The following is a 24,127-nucleotide window of genomic DNA, read 5'->3' as shown; positions in this document are numbered from 1 at the left end:
TATACACACAATACACATATTAATAGCATTAATTGACAATTATTTTTTAAAAACTAGATCACATATCAGTAACGTGCTGATAAAAATGATTTTAAAAAATAAATTTCAAGTAATTAAGGAGTCTTGCTACATACCGTATTAATAAGCGCAAATATACACAATTTTGTTAAAGCTAGGCGGGTCTGGTAAACTTCAGTACAATTAAGAATAAGTCATTAGGGCATGACTGGCCAGAATAATCACATCTTAAGCATGTCAGTGCTGCTATTTCCAGATTTCTTGTTATTGTGACTAAAGTTGAGTTTGAATTGCACTAAAGTTAACCAGACCTGACTAGACTTTCTAGTACAAACACTACTTACTATAAATCTAAGTTTTTTTTCTATACAAAAATTAGATATTCTAAAGCAACGATTTAGCTATATGTTGGATTACCGGTACTGGGGGTAATTTTTTTTTAGTTCCTAAAGTAATAATATGGTTTTGAATTTAAGAAAATAATTGAATAACTATTTAATGATTACTGCTAACTGGTAAGGGCAAAAACAGTGAAGCTATTATCATTGTATTAAGTATGTCAAAAGGAAACTGTTTATTGTTCGCTGATATCCACTAAGAACACTATTTACATCCCGAGGTTTAATGATGTGTGCACAGTTTTTTTTCCCACAATCCATGAAATGTTCAACTATTTTGATGCAAACTAAAAAATAAAGCACATGCTTGGAGCTCTCTGTATCAGGTTATCTTATGGACATTCTTCACCTGCAGGACAAATATGCAAATTATATAACAGAGCGGAGATACAAAATTCGAAACGAAGATATACCATGCGATATATGGATTGGAGGTTTCACCCAAAATAATTTCAAAACTTGAAAAATTGCATGATCAAATAGTGCACTGATTTGATTCAAAAAATGTATAAAATTTTGACATAGTTCCATAACATATAAAATAAAAAATATCAGTATAGACTTAGAAAAAAAATTGCATAACAACATAACTAAATCATTTGTTAATTGAGAGTAAATGAGTCTTCACTGAGTTCCGATAATTGTTTGCATTCAAATCACTTTCAGTTGGCAATGCCACTGGAATTTGATAATTTTCAGTTTCACAATTTCTTGTTGCATTATTCTTATGGCAGTTCACAACTCTTTGCTTCTTCTTGCAAATACTTTTCTTTAACATCGCTTTTTAATTCATCCTTCATGAGATCGAATGAGTGAGAGAAAAACTCTGGAAATTTTGAAGCGAAAAACTTCCACATGCCTTCATTTTTTGAGCCTAGTTTGGATTTCACTTTTTCTGGTCTCTCTTCGAAATGCTCATGAGAGTTTCTTATGTAACGAACCAGATCAGTAAAGCTGTTTTCATATGGTCTTTGATTATTTCCACTGTTGGGATCTTCCAGTTTTTCTTTTATCAATGTAACCCAGTCTTCACCAATGATTTCAAAAATTCTCTCCAATGCTTTTTTTTCTTCTTCTGTCCGCTCAGGTTCGTCATTGTCCTTGGGTGCCTCTTCCCTTCTGTCAAACTGCACGGAATCTTCACTGTCATCATCCCTGCTATGAGTATCAAGGCTTTTGTCCTCCTTTTTTATTTCTCTGTCAAAGTATGCCATTTTTTGTTCCACCGTTCCAATAATATTCAGAGCTTTCCTTGATTTTTTACTTGCTAATTTTGGGTCATGATCATAAGGTTGTTCAAAATGTTTATGACAAACATGGATAAAGTTCATTTTTTTTTCGTCATTCCATGTAAAGCAATGCTGAAGTATTTCTCTAATTGCAGGACGATCATCTGGCTCATGACTGAGCATGGCCCTCAGGAGGTCGATCAGTAAATACCTGTCATGGAATTCTTTGTCATTTTCAATGACTGAAAAATCTGGTCGTTTCTTGTTTTTTATACTTTGATGCTTATCATTAGCATCTCCTTGATAAGGATGTTTTCCATCAGTGAAAATAAAATAAATAAGAAGACCTAATGAATATATATCAGCCTTGACCCATGCTTCGAATTCTTTGGATCGGTCGTCTGAACACATTTCGGGTGCAACCCAACCAAGGGTTCCACTAAACCCAGAAGATTTGGTAATAGTATTATTTTCATCCAATGCGAACTCCTTGCTGATTCCAAAATCAATAATTTTGATATGCTTTCCATCCAATGAAAGCAGCACGTTACTTGGTTTCAGATCTCGATGAGCAATCTGATTCATATGGATATGTTTCAGTCCATGACAAAGTTGTACAAGCAATATTATTTTTCCTTCTATTGAGAAACCAAGCAAGTGCTTTTCTAACTTTCCAGGGTTGCATAGGTCTGTGACAATGACAACAGTAGGTTCATTGAGAAGATAGCATGCAAGATGTCTCACATATCTAGCCACATTGACATGTGCAAGCAACTTAATTGAATTTTCTATTTCATTGTAATACTGTTTATCTATTTCTTCTTTCGACAAGCTGCTATTAATAGTTCGAAGTTTAACAGCTAATTTATCCTGTGTGATCGTATTTCGAACAATATCATGCGTTACTATTCTTCCCTCGTATACTCTGTTTCCCAGACACTTATCTTTTTTTGCACTATAGATTATTGCAGAGTTTTCTTCAACTGGAATTGGGTATTCTGTGAGTGTTAAAAGCAATCAAAATTTCCAACCAAAATCAGGCTACAATAGCAGGTCTATCCAATTAAGAGGGGCAAGATTTTATTATTGGAAAATATAATAGTACAATAATAATAATAATGTGTCATAATATAATGTGGTACATCATAGAACTAGGGATGGGCAATATAGAATACCGAATCCAACAGGAACCGATAACAGGATTCGGTTTCCGCCTCTCTGGCGCCATGCGTCGATTTTTGCATTTCCGTTTTCTAAATATCAATTAAAGACGAGCGTTTTTCTATTGCGGAAATCTCTCTCGTTTAAATACCCTTGCGGTCTGCTCGGAAAAACCCGTAAATTGGTAAACTTCAAACACTGTAATCTCAATCGGCGTATTCTGGACAGGAAGTCGGCGAAGTACATCTCATGGCGAAGACTCGTTATTGCACCATTTTTGCGTTTTCACCGTGCGTCAATTTTTGTATTTCGGGTTTCTAATTTATCAATTAAAGACGAGCGTTCTTTCTCGCGGGGAAATTTCTCTCGTTTATTTAAACTTGCCTAATCGCAAAAAACCCGTAAAATCGGTAAACATCAAAACACTGTAATCTCAATCGGCGTATTCTAGACAAGAGGTCGTGAAGTACACCTTACGACGAAGACTCGTTATTGCACCATTTTTTGCGTTTTCCTGCTTTGCTATCTAGCTAGGGTTTAATAATAATAATTATTTGTGCCGACTTACTGGCGATATTCCGATCTGATTGCAACAATCTTCAATTGTTTACAGACGTGCCTTCTTCATTTTACATTACTGTAAATGATTTTCCGCGACCGGCGAGTTTTCCCAGAAAATGATGCATGTAAACCAAAACCCAGGCGTGAAATGTTATGACATTACTTGCGATTAATTTAAATCAAATAACATTTAGGAATAATTTTATTACTTTTATTACACCAGTTTCTGAAATACAAAGTTATATCGCAAACACCACGATCTGTCACATTTCAATTTCCCTCTCAAAAGATTACATATCTTTCAGTCCATTTTTATCGTTCAAGATAGCACGTTTGATCTGTAGTAATTTTATTCGCCGATAAATTAAAAAAAGATGCCACATCTGGCGAAAATAGTTACGTATTGAGTTTGAGTAGGGCCAAGCCTGGGTAGATAATGATATGTAACGATATTAATAGAAAATGCATTCGTCTTCAGATGATATTAACTAATAACTAACTACGAAATCGCGTTCACGGGAACCTTGTTTTGCACGTCTTGATCGCACAGAATAAAAAATGATTTTATTTGATAGTGATTAAATTTATTATATTACACCGGTCGCATAGGTTGCAGTGGCCAAACGCTGGTCCTGAATCTAATTAATTCTCAGCGGGTGTGTTTTAGTACACTCGGCACTCTAACATTAATAATGATTTAATGCCGTTTCATATCTATTTTTGTATATAACCGCTTACTATTAAGTGTTTGAAGCGTGTCTTAATTTAGCATATCAGTATTTAGAGATTACATACATTTGGAACAATTAAAAGCAAAAATATTGTGATATTCCCAGATTTCATTGTCCTGGGAAATGCCTGTTTAGTATCAAATCCAATGTTAAGGACATTTCCAAACAAATAATACATTTATAGTAATACATTTATAATTTTTTGACATCTAAATCCAGCAATCAGGAAAATTTCCACTATTTGAATGAGTATGGAAATAGAATAGGATTCGGTATTCTGGATTCGATTTAACTATTCTAGAATATTCTAGAATAGTAAATTATTCTACATTGCCCATCCCTACATATAAGTTGAGTTGTCACGAACAAAATTTGGCGCTCCAGCAGTATGTGCACCAAGATGTCACACAACCTGAACCGCAACCGGTACACAAATACTATGTTCACTAATTTCGTCAAAATCGACATGAACGAAAAGAATGTGAAATTTCACAACTTTCGAACTACAACAGCATGTTTAATCGATATTAGTGGCAAGATTTTATTATTGATAAATATTTCAGTATATACACTATTCATCTCACAAGTTGAGTTGTTGCGAACAAAACTTTGCATTTATGTTCAATCTGTTACTGAAAATGCCGTATTCAGTGAAACATGCAACATGTAATATGCAATAAGTAAACGCAATAACAAGGTTTAAAGTGCAGTATTAGAAGTTATTACGCCCATTTTTCTGAAGTGCCTAAATAGGTGCATAAATTTTAAGTGCCTACTTTTAGTCCGTCCCAGTTATACAGACTTGGTATGGTTGGTATTTTGTGTTATCCTCACAGTTTATCAAAGAGAACAAAGCATAGTTTTTGTTCCCAACTCAAGCGATCAAGATGTAATGTCTGGTACCAGCTTTTCAGAACATACCTCCAGGCTTGAGGTCAAATTCCCTTGGCGATGATTCTACTGGAGTTGGAGTTTCTGAGGTTTGTGGGCAAGTTGGTTGCTTTGAAATTGCATCATCAAGTCCAAACACCTTCGCTGCAGTTAACAATATGGTTACATTCACGAATGAATCAGCTAAGCATGATTATCAAGAAGAAAAGTAAACCCAAAACTAAGGTGACCGTACATTTGAACCCACGTACATTTGAACCCATGGTCGCCCCCCCCCCCCCCCAATAATTTCGCAATATATTTTAACACATGTTGTTTCCGACTTACAATATCATTTCCGAAAAGTGCGATAGTCAAGCGCAAGTAAACGGTTAAAAGTTACCGATATTATAACTGTTTTCTTACAATAATGTAGACCAGGGCTCCTTCGGAGCAACTCACATTTTCGTGGAACATGCACGCCCGCACAGGTAATACTCCGTCTTCAAACGCACCGCTGATCACGTACCACGGTTTTGCACAACTAATTCATTTTTGTACAATTTAATATGATTTTCTCATTGTCAAAATCTTTCAATAGTGTTATTGTTGGCACTTGCGCGAGTAGTGAAAGAGGCAAACTGTATTTTATTACAACAATTAATTATTATCGCTAAAACATTAAATAGATTTAAAATTTTTATAAACAATTTTCACCGCTGGACGAATCTTTTCACTTATGTTATTTAGGCCGAAAACGCTTTTACGTTGGCGTTTATTCTCTCTAAGTCACAAATTTTCCACAAATTTGTGACACGATGACTATGATAATTATTTCATTTTTGTACTGGCACGGGTGTACTAGCACGGGTAGCACTTATGAACCCGGCGAAAATTCGTATAAGTTCATCGGCGGTGAGATTCTAAAGACAAATGGAGGAGTAAAATCCGAGACCTATATTTTTTGATTGAAAAGCGGCAATATAAAATACTAAAAATAAAACTGTAAACAATATAATATTTGTTGAGGCCCGCGACAGTCTAAAATCGCTTTTCAATTATGTTTGGTTGGCCTTTAAAAAAACATTTCGTCACTAAAATCGAAACACGGTTAATTGTGAGCGGATTTGCTTGTTTAACCATTACTTTTAAATTGACGCCGAAAATTTTCGTGTCAACATTAAACATGGCTGAGAACGCGACTTTTTCCCGGTTCGTGATGATATATAAGCTAATTAAAGTATATTCGATCAATTTTTATTGTACTGAAAGGTTTTAACTTTAAAAATAATCGGAGTGACAACATTGCAATTGAGCGGAGCCGCGTGGATTTCGAGACAATGAACTTGTATTTTTGATTTACTAGTATACTTTATAATTATTTTCATTGTATGAAGTGAAATTGTACTATAGGGCAGTGGTCGGCAACCACCGGGCCCCGGCCCATCGCCGGTCTGCGGCAAGATCACTACCGGTCCGCAGAAATGTAGCCTAAGGTGGTGGGATTCAGCCGGTTCGCACCATCCGCGGAATTTTCTGAGATCAGCGAACCGTTTAGCATTACTAAAAAAACATATAACAAAATAAAATTTGAAACCCACCACTGCCTAAAGCCCTAATAACACCTCCACAAATGAGACAAAAACAGCACATCTGACTTCACAAACGATTTCTACGTCAATAGTTATGGCTAAACAAACATCAAAAAAGCAATTCTCAAATGACTGCGTCCCAAAATATTTAACGAATCTAAGAGTGTAGATATGCCGGGAACATCATTCACGAAGAAAAAATACTTTGTATTTGCAATATGGATTCATAGCCATAAGTGACAGAAAAGAAATTTGTCCAGTTTGCGTCCTTTGTCATAATGAACTCTTAAATAAATAATGCAATGAAGCCTTAGAAACTTCTTCGAACGATGCGATTGTATCGTGGACAACGAGATTGTGTTATATAAAGAGGTTGATTCAAATAATAATGAGTTGAAAAGCATCTTTGCGAAATATACCTTGGCAGTTTTTTGGTCTATAATCTTATATGTATACGCGGCGGTGTGGCTCAACGGGCTAAGCGTTAGGAATACGCTCGCCACCGCACCTCTAATTACTCTGCGTGGGTTCGCAGGTTCGAATCCCATGCAGGGATGGTTATGTGCGAGAGGATTGCTGGACTCCTCGCCGTCGTTGGGTGGTTCACGTAACCGCTGGTCGGTTACGGCTTCCTTCACCACCAAGTCCATGCTTCCGAAAACAAACAATACAGTAAAAACTAATCCCATACCCGACTTGGAATGGTAACCGGACGAGAGGCCGTGGTTCGCCATATGGATAAGCCGTCTTATCGGCTTTCCTCTCCCCCGGGATAAATATGTGAATCCTATCCTACCCAGACGTTTGCGGGCGCGTTACTTTTTTCCTTATGTGAGGTCGGGTTTTCAATATTAACAACTACAAAAAATAAATACCGAGGTAGGCTGAACGCAAAAAACATGAAACGTGTATCACTGTCGACCATATCTCCAAATTGGGAACAATTAACGACCAGCAAACAATAGCAGATTTCGCAATAAATAGCATCATTTTTGTTTTGAATATATTGTCAACACAAATGTGGTCTGCCAAAATTTTGGTCAGGCTTTACCGGTCCGTCACTTAAAAAAGGTTGCCGATCACTGCTATAGGGGATTTTATATCAGAAATCGAGATTTTTGTAACGGCGATAACGAGTTCGGAAGATTGCAAAAATACGTATCAAAATTAAATCAGGCAGCTTATCTCATATTTTTATGTCCACATATCGCCGTGGTATTTTAGTTTAGTAATATTTTTATTTTGACGTAACAAGTCGCAACCGCGAGTAACGATGCACACAAGAATCTCATGGCTGTCATGGATTGAATATTCAACGCGACAGAAAAATCATTATATGCTTAAAAAGGCTGCTCTTTTAACGAGCGCGTGATTGCGGTGACTGTTCAGACAGCAATGGGAATTTCCGACTTTGATCCCCCCCACCTTCTTTTTTAAATCCTGGCTGCGCGCCTGAACTTGTGCCTGTTTATTTTTGTATTGAATTATAAATAAAAACCCTGCAAAGTCATTGCGTGAATCCTGAATGTTATTTCGAATTCAAATGATGATTTAATAAATCAGCAATAATGGCAATTTTACTATTCAAATGATAATTCCTTGGTAAAATTTAGGAAAAAATTTGCACAATAGCTTGTTACCTTGTTTTGCATTTCTAATTTTACGAAATGGCGTTAGTCGGCTTTATGCAGAACTAGGAATTGAAACAATAACCTGATACGACTCCTCAAATTTGTAATTACTTATCGATTTTAATCGGTAAGTATGTTGTATGTCTGTTTGTTATTCTGTCAGATGCACGCGATATCTCACGAAAGCGATATTGAATCTGCTCCAGATTTTGCATGTGCATTCATCTTATCTCGGACCAGCAGCCTATTGATTTTGGGCGAATTATGTCGTATAATTAGCGAGGTATTAATTGATTAGTAATGGAACACAAAGTGTCACTATGGAGTAAGAGCGCTGTTTTGGGGGGTCCTCTAACTTTCGATCGATAAGTCTTCAGTCTCTGACCGATATTCTCGTTTTCTGTTTGTTAGCAAGAGCCGTGAGCTAATTCTCGCGGAATTTAAGAAATAGGTTCAGTGACGCGCAAGTTCCGTGTTTAAGCGAAGCATCCTAGGTACTTGATATATGAGTAGCAAAATGACATTCTAATACTTTGAGAATGACAGGTTATTGTTACGTGACGATACACAGCGCGGTGTTTTTCGGTAGGCGATCCAAGTTCCCCCCCCCCAAAATTATGGAAAGTAGCTGCCCCTGGTTCAAATGTACGTGGGTTCAAATGTAATGGAACCCCAAACTAAATATATATATATTATATCTAACTATATATCTGTTTAACTAGTCAGTAAGTCACAGTTCAGGACAGTCCGGCTTGTCTCAAATGAATGTATGAAGGGTAGTCAGCAATGCAATGACCTTATACATAGCACAATGAATCACTCCATAAATTTTTTTCAAATATCACAAAAATTTCACACTCCCACTTTGTACTTCCACAAAAACTTCTGATGGTGGTTCTTCCGTCACTTGGTCTGATGATGGAACATGGCTTTCATTCCCTGGACAAAAAAAGATTAGAGTTGAAAATACAGAAAAATTTTCAGTAAAGTGCAACAATATAAGCTAAAATTCACATATTTATCTCAGGAGAAAGAAAAGCCGTAAGACAAATTAACCATATGCCAAACCACAGCCTCTTGTATGGTTACCAGTCCATGGCGGTATGGGATTAGTTAGCCAGTTATTTGTTTTCGGAAACATGGACTCGGCGGTGGAGAAAGTCGTAACCGACCAGCAGTTACGTGAACCACCCTACCTACGGTGTCAAGGAGTCCAGCAATCCTGTCTCACATAATCATCTGCCACAGGATTTGAACCTGCAAACATGAGTAGGGTAATCAAAGTAAATTGAAATTCAAATATTTAACAGGCTCACCTTGCGACGGCTGATTCTTTTCAGCTTCCTGATCATTGCTAGCTTTTTGATCCTTATTCTCCATTATGAAGTTTCACCTTATATATATATATATAATATATACTGTGTATATATACTTTGCAGTGATAGATATGGGAATTAAAATTCAAACAAACTTGCATGTGTCAAAGAGAAACATATAAATAAAACACTAAGTCTGGTTGGACTCTGGACATTGGACTTGGTTTCTGAAGGAAGTCATGTGCTCTGGTCTCATTGTAGAAGAAAACCTCAATTCCAAGTGAATTAGATTTGGGAAACACAGATTTGCAATAAAAATACAAAAAGGTTATAGCGGCTTTACTTTTAAAAGCTGGAATTCAAAATTGACAAATCCAAGACGAGACTAAACAAATGGAATGGATAAAAACTAAATATAAGGTAACAAGAATATGACACTGATACAACTGTATCGCAACAATTTTGGGCCCCATACTTGCACCACTGTTCTGAATTACTGAGGATAGATATATATTATTGACAAACAGTTCAAGTACAGTACTATATATTAGGACCATAAGACATTGCACTATGTTATAGGGTGAATATCAACAAAACACTCAAATTGAGTTTGTATTCATACACCTGACTATAAGGCACAAGCAGTACTGGTTTGAGTAAAGGCAATAAAGCACTATCTGATCTATACATATGGCGCGCCGGCTTAGAAGGCGCATGACAGACTTCGAAAAATTTATTTTGGGAGCGCTTCATGGTCTGTAAAATTTAGTAAACATATAAGGTGGGCTTCATGGAATGTATTGGGTAAGGATATGCAAACAATCCAATTGCTATTACAGATTAGGCATGGGGATAAAATAACAAGTAAATTGTTTCAGATGAAAAACAATGGCCCAGGCATAACAAATCTATACGATAGAGACGCTTGTGATTCTACCAAATTACTAGCCAGTATTTTCAAGCATAACACATAATAGATACACGTCGCGCTTTATAACGCAACAATGCCTTATTTCGGTCTATTGGTTTTCTCAGAAAATCTCAATGTTTGAGTTGTAACGGGCCATTACTAACGGCATCCATTAAAACATAATGGTAATTAAAGGGATCACGTAATAGATACCCATTCCCTTTGTTTACAACCATTGTCTATCGCTTTCTGAAGTTTTGTGTAAGATGTGTGATTCATCAGACATTGCACCATACCTGATAATATAACCATCAGGGCTTCCAAACTGTAATACTGTAATTATTTGAATGAAGTCTTTTCCTTGTGACTGACAGATAAAAAAAATGTCTTCACTTAGACAAATACCATATACAGGCGAAAATCAACAGAATTAAACATTCGGGATCATTAAAAAAATTAACATTGATCAAAAGTATGGACAAAAAGATTGGTACTCTCGTAGTGTGTTTACAAGGTTAGGATTAGAGCATAATTTTATTCCGATTTTTTTTATTTTAATTCTATTACAAGTTCGGGAACAGTCTGTGTTAGCCAACTGAATACATTTCCTGCCCATAGGTTTCAGTCCCTTTACACAACTCGATGCAAAGTAGGCAAACAAAATTAGTACCTCCATATTGGTGCACACACTTCTGGAGTGCCCAAAAAACAACCCAATGATAGTAAAATCTTACTGACACAAAGACAAATAACAGTATTAGTACCAAGTAGCAGAAAAAAATTCAAGAATGGACAAAATCTAAACTTTGACAAAAACCCATGCTGATAAAATCTAACTTGAATAATATTGAATAAGGAAATTATTTCTCATGACAAACAAAACCGAATTCAAACAAACAAATTTATTTGAAAACGGAAGTTTGCTACAAATTTAGCTTAATTCAGCTTGGCAAAGGTTGCAAGTGGGACACAGCATTTTTGAGACACCATGATTTGATTTTTTATACAATCAGCTACATAAATATACTAGATTTTTTAGTTTAGAGAGAATGAGACTGATTGGCCATGTTCTATGCAACACTTTATCAGGTTCTTAGTACAAATGGTCACCACATCGCATGTCAAACATATAAAATAACATGGGAACATAATTATAAACACTTAATATTACAAAATGGCGAATAGCGAAATCCTTCCTTTCCCAACCTATTTATTTATATTATTATTTTAATGGTGCTTATAACTGGCTTAGTTTTGTGCACCAGGACTGTGATATTAAGCGTTTGGTGCTCAAATGCTTCGACCCGTTACGAGGACGTATTCTATAACTGTTCACCACCTTTCTACATATTTCCCTAATACTTTTATTTGTGAAATAGGTGAATCAAGTTAGCATACTTTATTGTCTTATACAATAGTGGCATTTAGTTACCATTATAATTTAATAACATCAAACCATTGTGGTCCCACCACCTCTGGTCAAATTAGAGGATGAATTGTCTCTATAATATAAGTTCTGACCAGGTAATTTTCCCAGAACAGCAGGTGCATAGTTTTCGAAGAGAGCATTAAGCGACCACTAGTTTCATGAAACACATCCGGTTACAAGGACCCAAACTTACTTCACTTATTTTTATGTGAGAAAACATTGGTATCGGCTTATTCGCCCAGTTTTAGAAAACTATGGGTATCGGTTCAAGGAGACAATATCGGTCGATCCCTAATCTTAACATCGATGAGAGGCCTCAATTTGATCAATTTTTATATATGATAAAAAGTATTTATAAAGTATAACTGTGAAAAAATTATTGCAACTGAAAAATGTAAACTGTCATATCATGTAAAAAAGTTGAATAATTTTGAAAACCGGTGATTACACTGCCAATACTAATTGTTTAGTTTTTATATAATTTTTAAATTCAATTCTCAGCAGCTTAAATTTGTTCGATCCTTATTACTTTCAACAAACTTGCACAGATATTAGTTTATAATTAACCTTAACTGTTTTAATACGACTTGTTCATAGAAAGTCAGTGTGAACTCTTCACAATATTTAATAAGCAATATATTGGACAAAGTTATTCCAAATCCACAAGAATAATATGTTGCTCAAATTATATATTAACTTCCGAATATCTACGCAGGCCAAACCCAACCCGTTGGGTAGTTCAATCTGGTACACCTGATGAAGCCACAGCCCAAGTAAAATCATTTTGTGACATTTTAACTGAAACATTGCTCAAGGAATTTGTTGAGATTGTTGGTAAATTTTGTTTTTGCACTTGGCTTATTGTTTTCCACATTTGCTTTTGTATCACTGTAAATATTGTTCATAAACTTTTACATCACACTTACTTGGCCTGCCAGTCCAATGGAAAAATTTTTGGCCCCTGGTTCAAAAATCTTGCCCACCCCACCTATAGAATTTCTGAGTGGAAACTTGTGGAACTTCTGCATTCTACTGTCGGAACCCCACAGCAACACGGAACCCCGTTGAAAACTATCTCGAACTTAGAATTTATTTATCTATGTTGGAATAAAATTCGAATTTCTAACCAGAGCCAACCTCGAAAATTCGGCAAACAAATTCTGCTCTTCACATTAGAACAATCCTAACATTGTTAAAACTCTAATAGAAAGAAAACTTAACTAAAACTCAAGCAAAGGCCTGCTAGAATCAAATTTAATGAGATGTAGGATTTGTTTCGAATAAACTTGTGTGTGCAGGCTGTACAGGATACAGTTCGGTTAATTTACTGACTACTACTTTATGAAACCTGGCCTTCAGTATCGATATGCCAGGTATGGAAACTGTTGTTAAGTCATTTGTTTCATATTAGGTAATAAATTCGAGCATAGGAGAAAGGGAAGGGGTGGGCAGGCTGAGAGGTCAAGCGACCCATGAACAAAGTTATGACTGCTAGCTGTTAAGGAGCATGTGAATAGTAAATAAATGTAATAAAAGTAAATGTGAATAGTGCAGTAAATAATAAATAACAAATGAATCCTAAAAGGGAGTCTGTATGACAATGCAAGTAAATTTAGTGTAGGCCTACAAATGACTATTGTGGTCATCAGAGATGAACCATCTTTCCTAGTGAAATAAAGAATCATCAGTATAAGTAGTAACTAAGGCCAACATTATTCAAACAATTTAAATTTGAAGTTTGAGTCAGGGGAATGATCTGTTTACCAGATACAAAAAATAGCAGTCATTATGGCGAGTTTCGAAATACCTTTCGATACACAACAAACACTTATTAAATTGAAGTAAATATACTCAATGGAGTGTTATATAATAGTTCTTGGAACTTGGATAATAATTAACAAAATTACGTTATCACAATGTATTGCATCATGTTTAATTTGTCTAGCTTGAAAAAATAATAAATCAAGCACAACCCGATGAGCCAAGCTACAACAGAACATAAGATCTTATTAATTTAACAGAACATGCTTATTCAAGGCATTTGACCAGATTTAATCACACTTTTGACAAGATTTACTTTTGAGTGCGTTATCTGTACTTTCTGAGAATGGATTATTGCATCACACAACTATAATATATCTTTCTGGCTATTTAAATACAATTTTATTCAAGTTGGGAACCTCAAAATTTTAGAATATTTTTCAACATTACATTATTGCGAGAAATTTTGAGTTAATCAATAACATTGACATACAACCATCAACATGCATGTAGTTTCATGATCCAAATTGATCACATATTGCTTAGGCTGTGATTAGTGGCTTTTTATCAGAAAAAGACATAATACTCACTAGCAATCATCTGAAATCTGTCTAAATAATCCAACCTGGACAAAATACTATATTTAATACAGTACCTCTACAGTTATACAGTTATCTACAACTCTGAAAATTTTTAATTTTACCAATTCATCAAGAACTTAGTAGAATACATTCATCTATGTTTGGAGAAAATTCGAAATTCTTACCAGGGCCATCTCTTTAATATCTCTCTTTATACTCAAGCAAAACTAAAATTGTTAAAACTTTGATATAATGACTCGAGCCGTACTGATAAAATCCAACTTGAATAATATTAAAAAAGGAAATTATTTCTTATGACAAACCAAACTGAATTCTAACAAACAAATTTTTTATAAAAGCAGAAGTTTGCCACAAATTAGGCCCACCATACATGTTGAAATAGCCAGGACAGTCCGAATCGAATCGAATCTAGTTTTGTCCAATCTGCACTGTCCCAGTTTTTTTTGTTTAATATGAATAGTATCATATATAAAAATTTAAATTTGAACTAATCTGTTGTTCTCAACAAACCTAACAGAGGTAAAGTTTGGCCAAGTGAAAATATAAGATGAACAATATTTAATACTGGTAACTGAGCGATCCAGAAGTGTGTGTACCAACGTGGAAGTAACGAATTTTGTTCGCCTATTTTACATCAAGTTGTGTAAAGGGACGGAAACCTATGGGCAGGGGGTATGTCAACTTGACTGACACAGACAGTCCCCGAACCTGGGTACTCCTGGAGCATGTGAACCAAGATGGCCTAACTGATCATTTAAAATTCATCTGGATAATTCAACTTGACAGAATTTGAGGCAGATGAACTCTTTTTTTATAAATTCATATTAAAATTAGCTACAATTTTTTTAGAATCTAGGCTAAACAAAATCCCAACTCAGATAAGATGCCACACTGGTAAAATACAAACTTACACCAATGAGTATTGTATTGAGGAGTTGATACTTACTATGAATAATCCGACATTACTAAATTATACTGAGATAAATAAACATAATATCGCATTGACAAAAATGAAGACAAAAATTTAACAATTGATCAAAAACTTAGCAGCCTAAATTACTAGAATCTAGGATGCACAAAAATCCAATTTAGAAAAGATGCCACACTGATAAGATTTGAACTTAAGTAATACCAATGAGGGGGTAAAATGATTTCTACTACCATTTTCCATGAACCATTGAGAGCACTGGAAGCAAATTGCTTAGATTGGGGTTATGTCCATACATAAGGCGCACAAGTCTATAACACGAAACTGCAACTGGTACTGGTTTTGAGTGTAGACCACAAAGCATAAAGCACTACCTGATACACACATTAGGTGCGCTGGCTTATAGGCGAACGGTCAATTTTTGAGAAAAAATAGGATTCGAAATGCGCCTTGTGTTCCATAAAATATAGTCATACCAATGAGGAGGCAATACTGAATATGACAAATCCACCTAATAAATTCTACTGAGACAAATCAACAATATTAAGATAATTTGAGGTTAAAAAAAACTCCTAATTTAACAATTTATTTAAAACTTGGCAACATAAATTTTAGGAATCTAGAACGGACAAAGTTCTAAATCAGACAAAACACCAATAAGATGAAACCCAAACTCAAGTAATACCAATAAGGAGTTGGTAGTAACCGCTGGTCGGTTACGGCTTTCTCCACCATCAAGTCCAAGTAATGCCGTACCCGACATGGACTGGTAAACGAATGAGAGGCCGTGGTTTGCAATATCTTATCGCAACATCTTTCGGCTTTTCTCTCTCCCAGGATTTATATAGAAAATTTTATCCAAAATTCTAATTATGACAAACATAGCACCATAAATTCTATAGAGACATGCAAGTGCTATGTGAGCCCAACGTTGCTTAACTCCAGACGGCATTGGGTGTAATCAACGGAAAATCAAATTTTAGAAATACAAATTTATACAAATGCAACTTTAAACAAATTTCAGCTTTTCAATAAAATTAGCATTGGTATAAAATCATCGAACAAAGCAACAAACTCACCCTTATAGCATACTGCTCGGGTGTTTCTGCCTCCCTAGACATGCCCCTGATAATAGGTCATATGAACCAATCAATATGATATGAAATTAGGATAACAGTTTGTTTTGAAAACTCTGTGCTGAACACAAATTAAAAATGAAGAATCATGGAAAGCAAATAAAACCTTTAAAAAGTATCAAACATCATGTGCTCACCCACCAGCACCCCCCCCCCCCCCAAAAAAAAAACATGAACCTAGCAGTGATCCCCCCCTTATAAGAAGTGAACACCCCCCTAAAATTTCAAACACTCCCCTGCGTTTCAGGTGTGACACCATACGGTACCTCAATTCTTAACGAAAATATAAATGTATTTGAATATCCAGAAAGTGGCTCATATGACGTTGAAGATGATCAGTCAAATACATTTATGGTGAACACATTTTCATAAGTTACAAATAGTTTTATCACTAATGACAAAATATCTACCACCCCCTATATTTAGCCCCCCTCCCCCCCCTCCAACAAAAAAAATAAATAAAAAGGTTGAGAACATACTGGTCAACCTAGTGAAACAAGGCTTGGAACATTCATATCAAATTTGTCTTATAACCTAGACAAAATACAATTTTCACTGAATTTAACTCTGAAAATGTTTAATTTCGATAATTTTTATGGAACATGGGTATGCAACAGGCAGCCCGTGGGCTGCAACTTGACCCGCCGAGTCGAGCCCTTCAGTGTGGCCCTTGTCAACAATCAAATTTTCCCCATCAAGTATAAAATCCCAATCCCACAGTTTATTTTTAAAACAGCTCTCACGTGCATGAAAATACATCATGTTTTACCTGTCAGTTAAAGGTTGCTACAACGTTTGTCAAAGCTGATGTTAACAAACTATGCAAGAACTGAAAAGTGTCCCACTAAAATGTGAAATAAATAAAATTTTGCATTGTTTGATAAATTTTTGTGTGGCACAGTCAGATATCTGAAGTTTGTAATATGGCCCACCGACAAAAAATGTTGCACACCCCTGATCTAGAGCTTAGTAAAATATATTTCTCTATGTTTGAACAGATTTCAAAACTGTGACAAGTGCCGACTTGGATTATTTCATTACATCCCAACACTATCCAATATTGTATTAAAGAAAATATATCACATTTATTCACTGATAATTACTTGAAATCCGTCACAATAAACCAAATTGGAAAAATACTATATCTGTATATTGACTGAAGCTAACTCAGTAAATTCCAATTTTAACAAATTAGTATCATAGTATCTTAGTATCATAAATTTTTATAAATGTATTTCTCCACATCTTTGCAAAATCCAAAATATGACAGAGGATAGTTTCTACATCTTTCCTGTCTCTGTTTCTAGTTTTCAAAAGAAGTTTTACAACCTAAGGATTGCGTCGTTCGAACTCCCCCATTGCCCCCGCCCATAAGCTCAAACTCAGACATGGAATATTCAGAAAATATGATATAGGGGGAGAGGAAATCTTCTAATGGCTTTTAATTTGTTCGTCAGGGGACCAACAAACCACTTCCTGTTTCGATGGGTGCCTAACGTATTAACAGCGACCTCTAGCAGTGATTCCCTACACTCACTCCTCCCTCCCTAAAATTTCAGATACCTCCCTAATTTTGAGGTGTGGCACCAGACTTCAATCCCTAACTGGATCATAATTGTATTTGAATATTCAGAATATGGCGTATATACCAGTACAAATGTTCAGTCAAAAACATAACACAAGGTGGTCCAATGTTGCGAGGTTGGCGGGCCGCAAAAACTTTTGAGGATGTCTCGCAGGCATTAATCGTGGAAAACCCAAAAGTGATTAAAACATCGCGAGTTTACGGTCACATTTTTTTACTCTCATTGTATGATAAATTGTTATATTTGACTAATTTTATCACTTGTAGAGGAAGCAAGCCTAGTGCTATCGTCAAAGAACAACCAAGTCCGTCTAAGTTGGGATTCCGTACCCAGCTAAAAAAAAAACGGATCGCATGGCGCGTGGTCATCTCTGTCGTTCGTACTGCTGTCACATGCCCAACGCTTGAAAATAGAGGAGTGCTTTTACTAAAATAAAAGCACATAACGTCTTTTCAAATGAGGAGTTACTTGGCGCGATCTTAAGGTACGAAGCTTAGATAAAAAGCGCGACCCATTTCATCGGCTCGGTCCTGTCTGCACAAGACAATCCATTCTCCTTCTCACAGAACGTCATTTCCATATTGGCACCGTCTTGACGTTTATACATACAACATTGAAATTCCGTGATTTTGACAAACATGAATCCCGACATCGAGATTAGGAAAAAGAGCTATTCCCAGTTGGAATAGTTTGTTCTGCCAATGATTTAGTGCACTCTAAAATTGTTCTTCAGGCGCACTGTATGTGTCGACTGACCGCGGAAAGGCAAAGTGGGTTGTTGGTCTTGTAGTGAACGGATTAGAAGGTGGTTTGCCAATAAATCGCGCTATTTTGTAGGCTTTCCTTTCCCCCTTTTCTATGGTTTCTAAATATTTTCAGAATGAGTCTGGCGGCGTTGATAATGACGAAGTGTGGGCGTCGTGATTCCTAGGTTGCGAAACTTTTTTTGAAAGATAGATGGGAAAGACAACTGTTCAATTTTAACTTTTGCTGGGAGATTAAGAATTATATTCTAAAAATTTATGATACTTTTTTAGTTCTAGATAAATTGTTAATATTGGAGTATGGTATGGTATTTTGGGTATTTTTTGTCCAATTTGGGTTGTTGCGACAATGTTGGGTTGTTAATACAATATTGGTCAGGGTTAGAATGTTTTTGTCACAGTTTTAAATTTTGCCCAAACATAAAGTAATATATTTTACTAAGCTGTGGATCAGGGGTGTGCTACATTTTTTGTTATTGGGCCATATAACCAACTTCAGATATCTGGCTGGGCCACACAAAAAATTTACACAACGATTGAAAAATTCTTTCAATGCAAAATATTATCTATTCAACATTTTAATAGCGATACTTTTCAAAATCTTGCATAATTTGTTAATGACAGCTTTGTCAAACTTTGTACCAACCTTTAACCGACTGGTAATACATTCTGTATTTTTACCCATGCGACCTTTTTAAAAATAAACTGTCGGATTGTGATTTTATGCTTGATGGAAAAAATCTGATTGTTGACAAGGGCCACACTAAACGGTTAGATGGGTCAAGTTGGGGCCCACGGGCCGCCTGTTGCACACCCCTAGTTTAGATAAATTGTTGTGATGAAAAATTATTGGAGCTTCAGAAGTATGTGTACCAATATGGAGGTAACTACTTTTGTTCGCTTACTTCACATCAAGTTGTGTAAAGCAACTGAAACCTATGTGCAGGGGGTAGATTGACTTGGCCAACACTGACAGTCCCCGAGCTCGTAATAGAACTAAATCAAGGAAAATCGTAATAAAATAATGACCTAATCGTAACCTGGTTCACATACTGTAGGAATACCAAATCTACATAGTTAACGTTAGAGGTTATCAGACAAATTTTATATAAATGTTCCAAGCTTTATTTAAGCAGGTTGACCAGTATGTTCCCCATCTTTTTATTTTAGAGGGGGGGGGTGGTGTTTCCAAATCCAGTGGGTGGTAGATATTTTGTTATTAGTGGTAAAACGATTTGTAACTTATAAACATGTGTTATGTATTTGACTGATCATCTTCACCAACATATGAGCCACTTTATAAATATTTAAATTTTAGGCGGTTGTTCACCACTATAGGGGGGTGTAAGAAAATAACCGCTGGGTTTATGTTTTGTGTGTGTGCTGGCAGGTGGGCACATGTAATTTTTTTTGTTTCAAACATTATTAAACGTTTTGATCGCTCTCCAGAATTCTCCGTTTTCAATTTGTGTGTGTTGTGGAGTTTTCATCTCCAAAATCAATTGTTTGCCTTATAAGCCAGTGCACCTAATGTATGTATCAGGTAGTGCCTGGTGCATTATTGTCTTCACTCAAATCCAGTACCGGTTGCGTTTAATAGTCAGATGAACTTATCCATGGACAAAACACCAATCCAAGCAATTTATTTTCAATGCGCATTATAACCAGGTCCGCCTCGCCTCACAGTTTGTGGAAAACGGATTTTAAATTGTTAAATTTTATTAGTATGGCTTTTTGTCTGAATTAGAATTCTAGTAATTTAGGCTGCTAAGTTTTTGATAAATTGCTAAAATAGGACATTTTTTGTTTTAACTTTTTCCAATGCCATATTATGTTCATTTATCACACGAGAATTTAGTACTGCCAGGTTTGTTGTATTTTATCAGTGTGGCATCTTGTCTAAGTTAGGATTTTGGCCAGCCTAGATTCTAAAAAAAAATTGTAGCTAAGTTTTATATAAATTGTTGAAATAGGAATCTCTCAGAGTTTATCTGTCCAAAATTCTGTCAAGTTTAGTTATTCAGATAAATTTTAGAGTATAGGCCATAATTTTATTGCGATTTTCCAGAGTTTGGGGACTGTCTGTGTTAGCCAAGTGAATATACCCCCTGCCCATAGGTTCCAGTCTTTTTAAACAACCTGATGTAAAATAGGCAAACTAAATTAGTTACCTCCATATTGGTACACACACTTCTGGATTGCCCAGTTACCAGTATTATATTGTTCACCCTATATTTTCACTTGTTGGCCAAGCTTTACCTCTGTTAGGCTTGTTGAAATCAACAGATTAGTTTCAAGTTATATTATGAGTAGGCGTACCATAGATAGGAAATAAAAAACTGGGAGTGCAAATTGAACAAGTCTTTGTTAGATTCAGAGGCTTCGTAACATTCAACTCATATGAATATGAGTGATATTTCAAACCATTAAAAAACTTGCACTTTTTTAAAAATATTTATAATGACATACCGCATGACTGGGACATTCAAGTTTACCGGGTGGTACAGCGGGACTGTCCCAGCTAAATCAACGTTACTCCCGAAGTATGTAAACCAAGATGGCGGACACAGGAACGTAGTATGTGTAACAGGTTAGGTTTAGGCCATAATTGATTTCACGTACAGATACTATGGCAGTCACTTGGCTAGTCCCCGAACTCGTAATCGAACAAAAATAAAAAAAATCAGAATACAATTATGGCCTAACCATAACCTGGTACAAATACTACATTCCGCTGTTTGCCATCTTGGTTTACATAATTCGGGAGTACCAAACAACACATATGGTGGGCCTAATTTGAAGCAAACTTCTGTTTTCGAATAAATTTGTCTGTTAGAATTTAGTTTGGTTTGTCATGAGAAATAATTTCCTTGTTTAATAATATTCAAGTTGGATTTTATCAACACAGATTTTTGTCAAAGTTTAGATTTTGTCCATCCCCAAATTTCTTTTCTGTCATTTGCTAGGCCGAGTGTAAGACAAGACAAGCGGGGTACAAGTGGGGCAAGGGGAAGAATTTGAATGTTGTTGGGAGAAAATTTCAATTTGTATTACGTGCATTACTAACTACAGCTCACACGTGCTATCTCACATGCGTAAATCGTTGCAAAAGGCAATAAAATTTTAGTTGCCTTCTCTGACATCATGTATATCCATCCGTCCGCAACGCTCCATCTAAAAGATGCAATGACTTTTTGATTAATATCAATTAACTCGAGTGGTCCGCGGACCTCAGTTTGGCAAACGCTGTTGGCAACGGCACGGCAAACATCAAAATGTACCGACGTCAGAGTATAAGTTGCAGATACCGCAAGCAAATATTTTATTATACTTTGTATATTATTTGTACAATATTTCATGCACGACGGAAATACATATCTAAGATAACAAATGCAGCTTTTATACGCAGTTGGAGAGAAATGAATTAAAAAAGAGTTGCTATAATAGTTCCAATGGTTATTCGTAATCTATAGTGTTTTGCTGATGTTTTATTTAGACTCTGTTTTGAAATTTTAAAATTAATAGGGAAGAAAAATCCAAACTACCCAAAGTTTGTAATTGAAATAAAATTTTATTCATTCAAGAATAATATTCTGATATTCTTTACCAGTAGTTGGTCAAAATACTGTTAGTTGTGTGAGTCAGATTTTACTTTCATCGGCTTAGTTTTTGTTCATACTGCTTTTTATTTACTTTTTAATTTCGTTAATTTTGCAATTGGTATTTGTCGGAGGGAACACATTTTCTATTTGTCAGCCGATGGAAAAAATTTCATTCAAATAGCCGCAATAATACAGTTTGAAAGTTAGATGTCGTGACAACTCAAACATTGAGCTTGGTTAAGAAAAGCAACAGACCGAAACAAGGCATTGTGAGGCTGTGGAGCCTAACATAGAGGGTGTGTGTCTAATATATATTACTTCTAAAAATATTGTCTGGCAATTTAGTCAAATCACGAGTTTTCGCATTTATTTATTTTAATTTTGTGCGTGCTAATTTCCACAAGTACGGTAATACCGGTAATTTTTTTCAAGGATTTAAAAGTTTTTAATTCTTTTGTCAATGAATTTTTCCAGTATTTGTGTAAACTAATTTTTATTGCCGGTCATTAATAAAGAATTATTCAGTATTATATCTGAGAATTTCTGGAATAGTCTTTAAAATTAGTTATGCGTGACATGACAACTCAAACATTGAGATTGGTTAAGAAAAGCAACGGACCGAAACAAGGCATTGTGAGGCTGTGAAGCCTAACATAGAGGGGGTGTGTCTAATATATATTACTTCTAAAAATATTGCCTGGCAATTCAGTCAAATCACGAGTTTTCGCCTTTATTTATTTTAATTTTGTCCGTGCTAATTTCCACAAGTACGGTAATTATTTTTTTTAATGATTTAAAAGTTTTTAATTCTTTTGTCAATGAATTTTTCCAGTATTTGTTTTAAGTAAACTAATTTTTAATGCCGGTAATTATTAAAGAATTATTAAGTATTATATCTGAGAATTTCTGGAATAGTCTTTAAAATTAGTAATGCATTACGTGACAACTCAATCATTGAGCTTTGCTAAGAAAAGCAACATAACAAAACAGGGCATTGTTGGGTTGTAAAACGTAACAAGGAGTGTATGTATTGTGTTACTTTTAAAAATATTGTCTGGCAAGCAGAGAAAATCACAAGTGTCCCTATGTATGGTTAAGTTACGCTTGGTCCATTGTTTTTCATCTGATACCATTGACCTGAATTTGGTTTCATAGAAACCGAAAATAAACTCATTTATTCATAAATTCCCGCAGGTAGAGGGTGTCCATAAAGTCTGGGAAGCCTTTAAAATTGCAAAGGGAATTTATCGATACCATATATTGTTGTTACCTCCACAGAAGAAAAAGACTCGAACAATAACTGATTAAAAACAACAAACCTGGTTAAAGATATATTGAGAACTGGCTTCATACCAAAATTGAAATTGCAAAGAGACTTCATGGACACCCTGTATATTACTTTCCATCACAAACATACACATTCAGAGTTAAGGTCCCTTTCTCATCACCCAGGGCATAATAAGTTCAATTATACAATACTGAACTAGAAAGACTCCTGTCTCCAAAAGCTTATGGGGATGCTTGCACGGGGCCTCGTTCGGAATGAACGTTGCTGTTACAGAAAGACCGAAAATCAGTCAATAACAAGACAGTAGAAATAATTAAGTTTGTTTATTGTGGAAATCAATAAATATCTATGTACTACTTTTCATCAAATATTTTATAGAAAAAGGGCAAATTGATAACTGATAACTCACCAATGAATAAACCAGTCAGGCTATCAATTGTCTCTCAAAAATGGAGGCAGTTTGGAATTTGCTGTTATTCCAGTAACTTCCATCTACATCCAACGGAGTACTTCTTTATTTTCTTGCTCTTCTCATAAGCAATCTTTAATCAGGTGTCATTAAATAATTCTTTGCTATTATTATCTAATTAATGTTAAGTATGGTACCTGTAATA

General features: G+C 35.4%; 1 protein-coding gene across 3 annotated transcripts; it reads right to left on the bottom strand.

Annotated features, from left to right (window-relative positions):
- Window position 1: 1 nt before the first annotated feature.
- Window positions 2–24,127, bottom strand: LOC144424293 (uncharacterized). 3 transcript variants are annotated; one of them, XM_078113462.1, is made up of 5 exons: window positions 23,923–24,127; window positions 9,508–9,584; window positions 9,050–9,130; window positions 5,020–5,133; window positions 2–2,628 (listed from the first exon to the last, which is right to left on the bottom strand). In XM_078113462.1, the coding sequence occupies exons 2-5, from the start codon at window positions 9,569–9,571 to the stop codon at window positions 1,142–1,144; spliced, it is 1,746 nt and encodes a 581-aa protein (XP_077969588.1). In that variant the 5' UTR covers window positions 9,572–9,584; window positions 23,923–24,127; the 3' UTR covers window positions 2–1,141. The 3 variants fall into 3 exon arrangements, with proteins under 3 accessions (XP_077969588.1, XP_077969578.1, XP_077969581.1); XM_078113452.1 differs by having other exon boundaries at window positions 2–2,643; window positions 23,923–24,125; XM_078113455.1 differs by having other exon boundaries at window positions 2–2,643; window positions 9,056–9,130; window positions 23,923–24,125.

This window comes from Styela clava, chromosome 1, assembly GCF_964204865.1.
Source record: "Styela clava chromosome 1, kaStyClav1.hap1.2, whole genome shotgun sequence".
Taxonomy (NCBI): Eukaryota; Metazoa; Chordata; class Ascidiacea; order Stolidobranchia; family Styelidae; genus Styela; species Styela clava.
This window is presented reverse-complemented; position numbering and strand designations above follow the sequence as displayed.